The following is a 14,105-nucleotide window of genomic DNA, read 5'->3' as shown; positions in this document are numbered from 1 at the left end:
TGTGAGGAGTGATGGGAATGCTTAGTTGAAATTATGTATAAAAAGAGAGAGCTGTTTTGTATCTGTGTGCAGGATTTGAGAATGCTTTTCTCCTTGGCACCTTTTTGGGCTCAAATAAACCTTTTTTTGCTTCTCCACCCTGGTGTGTCTATTGGAGCGAGGCACTCCGGGCAACGAACCACTGTTGCTGTCGCCTCGGGCCTTTGTGCCGGCAACAGCTCCATCTTCCCTGCCCAACCCCCCCCTGCTGCTCCGCCCTCTGGCTCCATCTTCCCGGCCCAACCCCATCTGCTGCTCCGCCCTCTGGCTCCACCTTCCCGGCCCAACCCCCCTGCTGCTCCGCCCCCTGGCTCCATCTTCCCGGCCCAACCCCATCTGCTGCTCCGCCCTCTGGCTCCATCTTCCCTGCCCAACTCCCCCCCAGCTGCTCCGCCCTCTGGCTCCATCTTCCCAGCCCAACTCCTTGGTCAAGAACCTCCTGCTCCCTGCAGCCCCTGCCACAGCTGCCCCCTCTCAGGCCCCAGGAGAGGCTGTTAATGAGGCTCAGGGGGGCTGGATTGAGGAGCCCATTGTTAAATATTTGTTCCCCACGTAGGTACTGACAGACGGTGATCAACTCTCTCCTTCACCTTCTCTTTGTTAAGCTAAGTAGTTTGAGCTCCCGGAGTCCATCACTGTACGGCAGGTTTTCTAATCCTTTAATCCTCGTGGCTCTTCCCTGAGCCCTCTGTGATTTATCAACATCCTTCTGGCACCAGGATAGAATCCCAGCCGCGGTCGCAGCAGGGCGAAATCCAGAGGTAAAATAACCTCCTGGCTCCTACTCGAGATCCCGTTTATACATCCCAGGGGCACATTAGCTCGTCTGCTCACAGCATCGCACTGGGAGCTCATGTCCAGCTCATTATCTGCCACCATTCCCAGGATAAAGTCCCCCGTCCTGTCAGCATGGCCTACGGTCTTTATTCAAGTGTGTCTGAGCCCCTGTCGTTTTTCAGTGTGGACACAGTTCAAGTCACAGACCGGAGTCAGAAGGTCTGTGTGGTGCAGTGTGGACCGGCTAGCATGGCTGTGAGGCCCGGAGCCAGCAGTTGTCAGCCCAGGTTCACACTGCAAGCACAAACTTGGAAACAACATGTCCACAAGGCCGGGGCCCACAGGCCAGATCCGGGTTTATAATGCAGTGGGGACACTCAAGGCTGGGTCCCACAGACCAGATCTGGGTTTACAATGCGCTGTGGATGCTCCAGTCCGGATCCCACAGACCTGGGTTTACAAGGCAGTGTAGACAAACCCCCAGAGGCTCTGTTGTGATTAAGGAGTCCCTCTGGCTACGCTTGGGTCCCAGTAGGCTTCCCTCCTTTCCTGAGCTCTATTCCTGCTGTCACTGATCACGGACCCTGCTGGGAGGGGAGGGTTCGGATCAGCCCCCCCGTCCCCCGGCTTTAGCTGCGTCACAGCAGGCCCCCGTCTCCGTTCCTGTGTCGGTGCCCAGACTCCTCCCCGGCAGCCCAGTCCCCGTCACCCTGCCACCTGCCACTCCGGGACCAGCTGTCTCGTCCCAGATGAGGCACCGTCCCAGAAATAGCCCCCGGCGCCCTGCCCCACACCCGGCCTCTGTTTGCAGCCCGCTCGGATCTCAGGCTTTCCCGGTCCTTGGGAGCAGCAGCCCCCACCCAGGTGAGTGAGCATCCTGCTCGGCTTTAAATGTCCCAGCCCAACTGGGCCCCCAGTCACCAGGACCCCGGGCAGTTTGCTGACAGTGGGAAGCGCCAGAGCCTATTTCCCAGGCCTTTGAGCACTGCCAGCGTCTAGCCCAGACCCTGGCCCAGGGAGACCTGTCAGCGGCTGCAGGCTCGTGGGGCTATTCAACTGCAGTGCAGCCACTCCGGCTCACTCTGGATCCTGGGGTCTAAGCCCCTACCCCTGCTGCACCCGAGCAGCCACCCGGCAATTCTACAACCCCGCGGCCCAAGCCGGAGTCATCAGCCACGGCCCAGCCCCCAGGGTTTGACTGCAGCGGAGACGTCCTCGTAGTCTCTGCGTGACCACGGCTGGTTTCTGGCCTGGAGAACGTGACCCTGCTTCACACGCCACCAGAGACAGGCTGGGGGCCCAGAGTTGGGATCTCCCCAGACACAAACCCTTCCAGCCTTTCCACGGATCGCGGGGCACAGGGCAGTTCTTTGGACGCAGGCCGGGGGCAGGGCTGGAAGGGCGGCTTTGATGCATCTTGTCTAGCCAGCCCATGCACCTGCGTTGTGGCGCAAACGGGATTTGAAGGGGGCTCCAGCCCTTGGGCTCTCGTAACTTGCCAGGCAAGAGGATGCCCATCTGGTTCCATCTAACCAGCGACCAATCCCCTCCCATTGAAATTCAGCCCCCCTGCGCTTCTCTTTCCCGTCTAGGGTGACCAGATGTCCTGATTTTATAGGGACAGTCCTGATATTTGGGGATTTGTCTTATATAAGTGCCTATTACCCCCCACCTCCATCTTGATTTTTCACATTTGCTGTCTGGTCACCCTATTCCCGTCCCATCCCTGCCCTGAGTCCGTAGCAGTGAGAGCTCTTTGCTGAGCCGTGGTCATGGTGCTCACTCACTGCCAATTCTGGTCTCTCTAGCAACCCAGAAGCACTTTCCCCTGTGGGCCCATGGGGCAGAGTCTGCAGCCGGAGCCGTCCGGGGAGAGGAGCGGTAAGAGACGCGTCGCTATAGAACCTGACCATTCTGGGCCCTGGTTCTGCACGGAGCCTTCACTACATCAGCCAATAATAACAGCCCAAGTCCTAGGGTCGCTCTTCAGTGTAATGCAACATTTTCTCTGCACACTCCCCTTATACTCTGAGTCTGTCAGACTCACCCAGAACCCACCAACTGCCGGCATTAGAGAAACAGCTGAGTGACCCAACTCAGATCAGGGCCCCGTTGTGCCGGGTGCTGCACAGACACACAGCGAGAGACAGTCCCTGCCCCAGCTGAGATCAGGGCCCCGTTGTGCCAGGCGCTGCACAGACACACACAGAGAGACAGTCCCTGCCCCAGCTGAGATCAGGGCCCCGTTGTGCCAGGCGCTGCACAGACACACACAGTGAGAGTCCCTGCCCCAACTGAGATCAGGGCCCCGTTGTGCCAGGCGCTGCACAGACACACAGCGAGAGACAGTCCCTGCCCCAGCTGAGATCAGGGCCCCCTTGTGCCGGGCGCTGCACAGACACACAGGGAGAGAGTCACTGCCCCAAGGAGTTTACCATCTAACTAGAAAAGGGCAGGTCTGTTTTCCCCGTTTTACAGCTGGGTTACTGAGGCCTGAGGAGATGGAGGTTCAGATGTGGAGCTGGGCGGGAAAATGTCAAGACAATGTGCGTTCGCAGGTCGACGTTAGAGCACTTCGAGTCACTGACCTTTAATCACAAAGTGACGCTCAACCATCACCATAGCAGAGATGAGCCCCTTCTATCTAGCCCACCACCACACACCCCTCATCCATCCCTCCCCCAGACTCCAGCAGATCTGGTGGCCCCAGCAGCAGGTACGCCCCAGCCTTCCTAGCTGAGGCCTCTGGGGCTGGTGGGCCCACACTGACACCGTCTGCCTTTGCTTTGGAGGTGGAAGGAAGCCGGCTGAGACGGCCAGGGAGGGGTCTGAGCTGGAACACGGCCTCTGTGTGATTGTGGACAGCTTCTACAGATACGCCGAGGGCCCGCCTGGAGCGAAGGCGCTGGACCAGGCGGCTTTCCAGAACCTGCTCAGCAATGAGTTGAGTCATCAGCTCACGGTGAGACCCGGCTACTGGCACCCCAAGGCAACCAGAGCCATCAACCACTGACTGCTAGCAAAGGGGATCTGCCGATACCTCTCAGACCTTCCCTTCAGCCTCCTGCTATCCCAGTCCTGGGCCTCCCCCCAGCTCTGCCTGTGCCCCTCAATCCTGACCTGCAGCCCCTGCTAACCCAGCCCTGGCTTCCCCACCACCAGAACTCCCTCGGAGCAGATCAGTCCCGACCCACAGCCCCCTGCTAACCCAGCCCTGGCTCCCCCACCCCCAGAACTCCCCCGGAGCCCATCAATCCCGACCTACAGCCCCCTGCTAGCCCAGCCCTGGCTCCCCCGCCCCCAGAACTCCCTCGGAGCCCATCAATCCCGACCCACAGCCCCCTGCTACGCCAGCTCTGGCTCCCCACAGCCCTCACAGCTCTGCCAATGGGCTTCGAGCTTGTATCTCACCTCTCCTTTATACACACATCTGTGTGTGGGGGAGCCCTGCTAGGCTGATCCCCTCCAGCAGGGGGTGGTATTGCATCCAGCCCAGCAGTAGAGCCTGTTACTGATCCACATGCCAGACGCTGCCCCGAGCGCTGACTCCCTGTTTCTTTGGTGTGTTTTAGAACACAGAGGTCGAGGCGGCCGTGATGCGCACGTTTGAGAAGTTAGATGCCAACAAAGATCAGAAAATCTCCTTCGACGAGTACTGGCAACTCATCGCCTGGATTTGCCAAGTGATCCGGCGCCGCGATTATAACGAGTAGTGACTGGGGGGGTTGTGTTGGGTGGGGAAACCGAGGCATGCGCCGCATCCGGAAAGGCCTCCAAATCCTTTGCCTTAAAGACTCAAAGCAAACCTGCACCTCCCCCACTCTTGGAAACTCAATGACCTTAATCTGCCTGCTGGGATCCCTCCACCCCGATCTCCATTCTGCACATCTCATGCTGCCCCCATTCCCCCACCACCAGGATCCCACCTGGATCACACCTCGGCCTTTACTCTCCATGCTGCCCAACTCCCCCCAGTGCTGCCCAACTCCCCCACTGCTGGGAGTCACCCCGTACACCCCGAATCCACTCTGGCCTGTGCTCCCCATATCACCCCCTACCCTGCTGCCAGGATCCCTCACAATTAAACGCCCCCATCCAGCCCTGGCATGGGACCCCCACCCCACCCATCTCTCCAGCTGCTGGGCTCCCACGCCGATCCCTGCCCCGTCGCTGGGATCTCTCCCCCAACCCCTATGGGCTGCCCTCCCTCCGCCACCCACTGTCACTTGGTAACATGGCTTGAATAAAGAGTCTGCTCTGAGCTCCGGCTGCGTCTCTGTTCTTACTGCAGCCTGGATTGGCTGGGTCGGTTCTGGTGTGTGGACATGCAGTACAGCTCAGAGCCAGCAGAGGGCAGTGGGGCGCTCCCAGGCTGGGCACATCATTGTCACACTGCAGGCGGGACTCGACAGGCCAAGTTCTGGGACCTTCTCAGCCGCTCTGGCATCCCCCCGTCCTCTGCCCCGGCATCCTCCCCTGCTCCACCCCGGCATCCTCTGGGTCCCAGCAGCGGGGCCAGGGCTGGCATGGTCTGGCCATGCTGTTATACGACGGGGCACGGGGCAGATTGGTGCAGCAGACAGAGGTAAAGGGCGTGGGCTGAACCTGGAGCTCCTGCTCACATGAGTCAGGGCGGGAGAGGCTGCGTCTACACCAGAAGCACTTGCCTGGTGCATCGTACCAGCAAAGCGCCCCTAGTGTGCACGCCACTCAGAGTGTCACCGCTGGCGTGGTCGAGAGAGTCTGGAGCACAGGGCCTGGGGTAAGACCCGTGGCCGTGCTGTGACCCAAAGCCAGGCCCTGTGTCAAAGCGGATGCCTCCAAGTTCAGTGTCCGATACAGGCACTTGGCAGCAGTATCGCTGGTGCTGCTAAAACACAGGCGCCCCATAGCGATACCAGGCGCTGGGTGTTCACGGGCTCATGCTCCAGAGGCTGGGCCAGGCCCAGCCCAGCACAAAGCCGGGCAGAAGCACAATCCTGGCAGCTGGTACAGGAGCACACGACCCCGAGGAAAGCGGAGGCCAGGCTGATGGATACGGCTGCTTTGGTCGAGCCCACGGGTACAAGGTGCAGGGGAGTAACTAACCACGTCACGCGGGTCCTGCTGCACCACTTGTTTGGATCTGGGTACAAAAGCGATTCAGAGGAGGGGGATCTTTGTCTGGCTTAGGGGGCAGTGGAAAGTCCCGCCGCTGCCTGAGCTGGTCCAGTGTCACGGGCAGACACGCCTCAGTGCATCTGTACACGTACAGGGCACTAGTACCGTGCTTGGTCGGCAATTAACCTGGCTGAGCACCTTCGTCACTGAACCAAGCATGTGGTCGCTCGGGGCAGATCGATGGAGGTCTGCTGAGCCAGCTGTCTGCAGGGCCGGCGCGTCATACAGAGAGGGCAGACAGACACGCACATGAAACTGACAACGCTGGAGTGGTGATGCCGTGTAGGTTCGCCCTGCTGCGTGATACATCAGTAGCTGACGTAGATCCAGCTGTTTCTTGGAGATGCTGCCTGCCAGAGAACCTGCTGAATGGACACAGTGACCAGTTCATCAGGCATTGCTATGTCAGGATTTCATATTGGTACCCAGACACCGAACACGAGTGTTTTGAAGAACACGCGTCTGTTTGAAACAGTGTCATTGACCCCAAACGGTGACTGGTGCTAAGGGGGGGATTTCTCCACACAATTTCTAGCTACTATGTCACTGCCATCAGCAGCACCAAGAGCTTCTTTTCCAATTTGTTTTCCCCTTGGTCTTTATGTGGTTTGCGGCAATGAGTTGGTTCACGTTTTCTTGCATTTGGTTAAACAGTTTAGCGATGTCACGTGCATTGTAAGAAGGGGACGGCTCCTTCGGTAGCCAGCCCTTAATGCCGGGAGTTACAGGCGTAGAGACAGTTTCCCCTGCCTGCTAGTCACACTCGTGAATGTTCTGTTATGTACATAGAAAAATATATTTTTCATATTAGCCTGTTTCCAATTGGCCTTCAGATTCGGATCATCTCGAAATGTGACCCATCATTCCAGCTAGAGTTTGGAGTCTGCTACTTGGAGAGATCCCAGACTGTGGACTAGTCTCTACCCAGCCGCTTTGGCCTGGGCTAGTACATCACTTCACAGAGAAGGTTACAGCAATCAGACAGTGGCTTTTACACTGTGGCCAAATGTATCCATAGCTCAGTGATTTAAAACCACAGCCACATGAACTCAGTAATACACGTCTTTAAACACCAGTTAGATCTGGCCCAGCAAGTGGTTTCTAGCTGGTTGCCTACTTCGTATCCATATACAGTAAACTGAGTGGTAGTTGATCCGTCTGTTATTTGTAAAGCTCTTTCTTGATGCCCGGATGTTTTTTCACTGTGCACTGAGATCTTCTGGTGTCTTCCTTCTGCGAGATGCCCCCTTCAACAGCTTACGTTGGTTAACAAATAGCATCTTTGCTTCACATTTTTTCTTTGGTTCAGTAACCCAAATTTAATACACAGATTAATTTAGTTCGTTTGCACTGAAATAGGGACCAAGTCTTTTATAACACAAGCTTTGCTTTTGTTCTGATTTTCCCAAGTCTTTAGCACAGACAGACCTATTTTAGATACGTTTGCAGTTGTTGCATAGATATTCCTTTTCCCTTAACGTGTGCATTACCAATTTTTTCATAGTAAGCATGGTGCTTGATTGCTAAAATGGGTGTTCTCAATCTTCCGTGAGAAAGTGTCCGGCTCTCCCCGGCTGAGCACTCTGTTTTAGCAAAAAGAGTTAAGAACAGAATTTTTACCCAAGCTTTTTAGAGTTAATTTGCTTGTGATCCCAATCCCACCTTTATTAACTGTTCAGAAGCACAGACTTTACCGACCACTGCTTTCCTTCAACATAACATAAAAGAAAAGAGTATAAAATTACACCAAAATGAATAGTAAATGCAGGTCTATGCAAACACTTTGAGGGTATAAAACTTTCATGATACTTGTTTGTATTTGGTAGACAAAGATGGAATCCTGTTGAAATAGTTTGGTTAACTTTAACATGTTGCATAAACAGGCATAGTATATATTGTTATATTTTTGACATCTTTGCTATAACATTCTTATGATTATATTTGAAGGTACAAACAAGTTTATAAAAACAAGGGCTGTCAATTAATCGCAGTTAACTCATGCAATTAACTCAAAACTAATTAACTCGATTAAAAAAAATAATCGCAATTAATCTCAGTTTTAATCACAGTGTTAAACAATAATAGAATACCAATTTAAACTTATTATAAATATTTTTGAACATTTTCTACATTTTCAAATATATTGATTTAAATTACAACACAGAATACAGAGTGTAAAGTGCTCACTTTATATTAGTTTTGATTACAAATATTTGCACTGTAAAAAGAAACAAAATAAATGGTATTTTTCATTTCACCTAATACTAGTACTGGAGTGCAATCTCTTTATCGTGAAAGTGCAATTTACAAATGAAGAATTTTTTTTAACATAACTGCACTCAAAAATTTTAGCGCCTACAAGTCCACTCAGTCTTACTTCTCGTTCAGCCAATCGCTCAGACAAACAAGTTTGGTTACAATTTGCAGGAGATAATGCTGCCCACTTCTTATTTACAATGTCACCTGAAAGTGAGAACAGGCATTCACATGGCACTTTTGGAGGCGGCATTGCAAGGTATTTACATGCCAGATATGCTAAACATTTGAATGCCCCTTCATGCTTTGGCCATCATTCCAGAGGACATGCTTCTGGGCTGATAACGGGTTCTGCTCGATAACAATCCAAAGCAGTGAGGACCAAAGCATGTTCATTTTCATCATCTGAGTTAGATGCCATCAGCAGAAGGTTGATTTTCTTTTTGGGGGATTCGGGTTCTCTAGTTCCCTAATCAGAGTGTTACTCTTTTAAGACTCTTGACAGCATGCGCAACACCGCGTCCCTCTCAGATTTTGGAAGGCACTTCAGAGTCTTAAACCTTGGGTTGAGTGCTGTAGTTAGCTTTAGAAATCTCCTACCAGTACTTCCTCTGTGTTTGGTCAAATCTGCAGTGAAAGTGTTCTTAAATCGAACAACATATGCTGGGTCATCATCCGAGACTGCCGTAACATGAAATATATACGTCAAGGTGTTCAGTCACAAATTAAGGCATTATTTTTTAAACAAGCATCAGCAGCATGGAAGCATGTCCTCTGGAGTGGTGGCCGAAGCATGAAGGGGCATATGAATGGTTAGCAGAATGGTATTATATTACTGTTCAACAGTCTGATGAAAACTGCAATTCATCATGATTAATTTTGTTAATTGTTTGACAGCCCTAATAAAATAACCCCCCGAAATTGACATTTTACTAATATTACCTTGACGTTAATGCTGAAGATTCCCCTTACGCTGTTTCCTTTGAATAAAAAACCTGTGATTAATAAAAGAAAATGCTTTTTGTTTGCAATTACATGACTTGTTGAGGCAAAACTATATATACACATCTATTTATCACTCAGGCCTTTTTAAGCTTTGCAAAAGAATTAATAGGTGTTATATGCCAACCATAATATTAAAATAATGCAGTACCACTTCTATTAAAAGAAAGTACAAAACTGACTTTTGTTGCAACAATTTTTTTTAATAGTCACATGACACAAACAACATACAACACAGGATAACATGTGTGACATGCAAAACAAACTTGCAATTGTTTTTAAAAATGCTATTCCATGGAAATAAGAAAAGCCCATGTTTCAAATCTTAGTCAGTGGTTAGGATTAGAAGCAGAGTCTGCATTTCTGTTGCTTGGCAACCATATCTTCAGAAAAGTTAGGAGTCATTCCAGCTGTTGCATTCCTGAAGGATTAAAATAATTAATTCCTTGGGCTTATTAAAAACAAAGTTTTCAGCTTGTTTTCTTTGTTTGTTTTGTTTTCGGTTGCTTCATCTTTTTCAGCAATGGGGGTGTCTTTAATAACTGTAACTTTTCACTTTTCAAAGGAAGAGAGGGCAGAAGTGAGGGGAGGCGGGGGGACCGGGGTGAGAAGCAAGGGAAATTAGCGAACTCTGTCACGTTATTGTAAAGTACAGGCAGCAGCAGTGAGTGTAGTAAATGGAGAGAGGCTATAAAGGAAAACGTAACCAGTGGGGTAGAATGCAGATTATATGATGAGCTGTGAGCGAGGGGGTGAAACACGATGGGAACCTGCACCCCTGGTTTTGATCCTGGCTCTCAGCGGTGAGTGGGGGTTGTTGCCTGCTCATGAAAAAATTGTTTGTTCCTGCAGTGTCTGTTGCTTTTGTCTGCCTGCCAGCTGGGTTGCAGGAGCGCCCTGGCCGGCTGCAGTTAACTGTTTCTGGGCACCTCCGTGTGTTAATGCAGCAACCCCAGGTGTTAACCCGCTCGCTCTTGGGGTTCCACTTGGAAGTTCTTTGTTATCACTCCCCTGTGATCGAATCGCAGCTCCCGTCTCCTCATGTGCTCTGTCACCTGGACCATTTTTAACCTCATCTGATTTACCAGTCCAGTGACAGTGTTGTTTGCTGCTTCCCCCTCCTGGGCACTCACTTCTCCCGTTCGGCCTAGGTGTCGGTTCAGGCTTTACCGGAGCCTGGATCTTATCCTACGGGTGGCCCCTGCCCGTGGCTTGTTAGGTGGCTGGTTCGGGTCATTCCCAATGTCCCCATTGCAGCCCCATTCCAGCCATTCCATGTTCCAGCTTTTAATTCTGCTCTGGCCACCACGTTCCCTTCCTGTCTCCATTGTTCAAACACTACAAAAGTGCCCAGAGTTTGTTGTTGCCCAGCAAGACCAGACCAGAGGGCGCCAGGTCCCTCTCTCCCAGGTTCTCTGCAGCTGTTTCCAACCGTCTGCGCTGTCCCGGGACCTGCCGTAAGGTATCATGTCTCTGCACTGCCGGCTTCCCGGGCTCTGCTGTGTCTCTTGTTTCTTTTCACTCTTTTTCTGTCCCTGTTACTAGCCCCGGGCGGGTCATCTTAACCATTTAACAGCCACGGCCATAGTTTGCAATATTGTCCATTTCTAACTCTTGTTACTTTTCAAGGCTACCGTCTTGGCCTGAGCCTTACAGATTTCCTGAGCAATCATCATGGTGCTCACTCACGCCCGATTCTGGTCTCTCTAGCAACCCAGGAACACTTTCCCCTGCGGGCCCATGGGGCAGAGTTTGCAGCGGGAGCCGTCCGGAGAGAGGAGCGGTAAGAGGCGTCGTTAACTAATCTGACCATTCTGGGCCCTGGTTCTGCACGGAGCCTTCACTACATCAGCCAATAACAATGGCCCAAGTCCTAGGGTCTCTCTTCAGTGTAATGCAACATTCTCTCTGTAACCTCCCCCTTTCCCCTCTGAATCTGTCAGACCCACGCAGAACCCATCGTCTGCAGCCACACTCACCCACCACTTGCTGTTATGATATTTGTATTAGAGTAACAGCTAGACAACCCATTGTCCCGGGCACTGCACAGACACACAGCGAGAGACAGGCCCTGCCCCAGCTGAGATCAGGGCCCCGTTGTGCCGGGTGCTGCTCAGACACACAGGAAGAGACAGTCCCTACCCCAGTTGAGATCAGGGCCCCATTGTGCCAGGCGCTGCACAGACACACAGCGAGATCAGGGCCTCGTTGTGCTGGGCGCTGCACAGACACACAAGGAGAGACAGTCCCTGCCCCAGCTGAGATCAGGGCCCCGCTGTGCCGGGCGCTGCACAGACACACAGGGAGAGACAGGCCCTGCCCCAGGGAGTTTACAATCTAACTAGACAAGATGAGGACTGTTTCCCCTGTTTTACAGCTGGGTTATTGAGGCCTAAGGAGATGAAGGTTCAGATGTGGAGCTGGGTGGGAAAATATCAAGACAATGTGAGTTCATAGGTAGATTTTAGAGCCCGTAGAGTCGCTGACCTTTAGCACAAAGTGATGCTCAACCATCACCATAGCAGAGCTGGGCCACATCTCTCTCTGTAGCCCCCCACACCTCCATCCTTCCCTCCCGCAGACAGCAGCAGGTCTGGTATCCCCAGCAGCAGGTACTCCCCAGCCTTCCCAGGACAGGGGCTCCTAGCTGAGGTCTCTGGGGCCGGTGGGCCCATACTGACGGCAGCTGCCTTTGCTTTGGAGGTGGAAGGAAGCCCGACGAGATGGCAGAGGAGGGCTCTGAGCTGGAAAGGGGCCTCCATGCCATCGTGGGCAGCTTCTACAGATACGCCGAGGGCTCCGAGGGACCCAAGGAGCTGGACCAGGCGGCTTTCCAGACGTTGCTCAGCAATGAGCTGAGCCATCAGCTCACGGTGAGACCCGGCTACTGGCTCCCCAAGGCAACTGGAGACATCAACCACTGGCTCCTAGCAAAGGGGGGGGGAGTCTCTCTGTGACCCTCAGCCCTGCCCTCCAGCGCCCTGCTGCCCCTGCCCTGGGCTCCCCGCCAGCTCTACTGGTGCCCCTCAATCCCGACCTACAGCCCCCTGCTGTCCCAGCCCGGGGATCCCCCCACAACTCTGCGGGTGCCCCTCACTCCCAACCCAGAGACCCCGATGAGCCCAGCCCTGGCTCCCCCCCCCCCACAGCGCTCTGCTGGGGCTCCTCAGTCCCGGCCCACATCCCCCTGCTCTCCCAGGAGTTAGCGCTGCTCCGCACAGCTCTGCCAATGGCACTAAATCCTGACCCCCTGACCCCCCTGCTATGCCAGACCAGGCTCCCCACAGCCCTGCCAATGGGCCTCGAGCTTGACTTGTATCTCACTTCTACACACACACACCCACACCCCTGTGTGTGGGGAGCCCTGCTAGTCTGACCCCCCTGCAGCAGGGGGCAGCAGCGCGCACACACACACACATGGCAGTAAAGCCCATTACTGATCCACGTGCCCGATGGGTCCCCAGCAGTGACTTGCTGTTTCCTTGGTGAGCTTAGAACGCAGAGGACCGGAAGGCAGCGCTGGACATGTTTAAGACGGTGGATGCCAACAACGATCAGAAAATCTCCTTCGACGAGTACTGGGATCTCATCGCAGAGATTTGCCGAGTGATCCGGCGCAGCCATTATAACGAGTAGTGACCGGGGAGCTGTGTCTGGTGGGGAAACCGAGGCACATGCCTCAACGGGAAATGCCCCCAAATCCTTTGCCTGATGCACCCAAAGCAAACCTGCACCTCCCCCACTAAACCGTAATCTGTCTGCTAAACACCCCCACTAAACTCAGCGACCTTAATCTGTCTGCTTGCTGGGACCCCTCACCCCCTTCCCCGTTCCGCATGTCTCATGCTTCTGCAGCTGCCCCTGTCCCCCTTGCCTGGATCCCACCCTGATCACCCCTCGGTCTTTGCTCACATGCTCCCCACCTTGTCACAACCCAATGGCCCCCTCCCTCAGGTCCCTTGGGGAGGCAGATCAGCACTGTATGTTGCTAACGTTGTTGCAAGCATCGCAAGGCATTTTGGGAAGGGTTAAAGGTGTGAGAGTGGAGTGGACGATTCCTTTGCAGGTTGCGAGAGGCCAAAGGGGGAGGAAGGAAGAGTGCACAGAACGGGTTACCTCGACACTTCAACTCCGAAGAGAAGATGCTGGCCTCAGTCCAAGGTCAAGGCACTCGACAAGCTGAGCAGGGCCGCAGAGACTGCAAAAACGAGCGAGACGGCAAGGTCAGCGACGGGGAAAACAGCCTCACATCCGTGGAGCTGGTGTGTTTTGGGAAAGCTGAGGAGGCTACAGAAAGCCGGTTTGGACTGGTACAAAGAGCACCAGGAACAGAGGACCCTGAACGAAACACCCCCAAAAGAACCCAGGACTTAAAAACGCTCCCGAGAGCCAAAGCAAGTCGGAGAAAAACAGCAGACCCTGGACAACACGTAAATGGGACAAGAACTCCTGTCCACCCCTCCCCCTCTTCTTCTTACATTACACCCCGGCTTGGCCAGCCTCAGGTAGTGCGGGTGTGAGTATGAAAGGGGGTTAGGGCTTGGGGCACTAACGCTTTCTTCCTTCCTCTGAGTGACATGGGAACCCCCAGCGCTCTCTGCTGCTGTTTTATTAATAAAGCTTTAAAACTTAGACACTTGGCGTGCTTCGTCATCTCCTCCCCTAATGATCCTGCAGCCTCAGCCTGATCACCTGACGCCTCAGGCAGCTTGGTAACAAAAATCTGTCACACTCTCCCCCACTGCTGGGAGTCACCCCGTACACCCCGAATCTGCCCTGGCCTCTGCTCTCCATGTCACCTACCTCCCCACTGGCTCTGGCATGGGAGCCCCACACGACCCAGCTCTCCGTCACTGGGATCTCTCCCCCAC

The 14,105-nt window shown here is 53.5% G+C and overlaps 1 protein-coding gene across 3 annotated transcripts; it reads left to right on the top strand.

Annotated features, from left to right (window-relative positions):
• The first annotated feature begins 2,673 nt into the window (after window positions 1-2,673).
• On the top strand, window positions 2,674-13,866 carry LOC123345063 (protein S100-A16-like). 3 transcript variants are annotated; one of them, XM_044981689.1, is made up of 4 exons: window positions 10,547-10,696; window positions 10,945-11,017; window positions 11,938-12,107; window positions 12,730-13,866. In XM_044981689.1, exons 2-4 carry the CDS (start codon window positions 10,975-10,977, stop codon window positions 12,868-12,870), a joined length of 354 nt encoding a protein of 117 aa, XP_044837624.1. In that variant the 5' UTR covers window positions 10,547-10,696; window positions 10,945-10,974; the 3' UTR covers window positions 12,871-13,866. The 3 variants fall into 3 exon arrangements, with proteins under 3 accessions (XP_044837626.1, XP_044837624.1, XP_044837625.1); XM_044981690.1 differs by having other exon boundaries at window positions 10,576-10,696; window positions 10,864-11,017; XM_044981691.1 differs by lacking the exons at window positions 10,547-10,696; window positions 10,945-11,017 and adding an exon at window positions 2,674-2,697.
• Window positions 13,867-14,105: the final 239 nt, after the last annotated feature.

The sequence above is a fragment of the Mauremys mutica genome, chromosome 12, assembly GCF_020497125.1.
Source record: "Mauremys mutica isolate MM-2020 ecotype Southern chromosome 12, ASM2049712v1, whole genome shotgun sequence".
Lineage (NCBI taxonomy): Eukaryota > Metazoa > Chordata > Testudines > Geoemydidae > Mauremys > Mauremys mutica.
The sequence above is the reverse complement of the archived record's forward strand: the minus strand, read 5'-3'. Positions and strand labels throughout refer to the sequence as shown.

Bases quoted from the DNA above. Each gene is read 5' to 3' on its own strand.
- LOC123345063 (XM_044981689.1), top strand. From the start codon at position 10,975: ATGGGGCAGAGTTTGCAGCGGGAGCCGTCCGGAGAGAGGAGCG. The intron at 11,018-11,937 runs GTAAGAGGCGTC...TTTGCTTTGGAG, and splicing joins GCCGTCCGGAGAGAGGAGCG to GTGGAAGGAAGCCCGACGAG. The intron at 12,108-12,729 runs GTGAGACCCGGC...TGGTGAGCTTAG, and splicing joins AGCTGAGCCATCAGCTCACG to AACGCAGAGGACCGGAAGGC.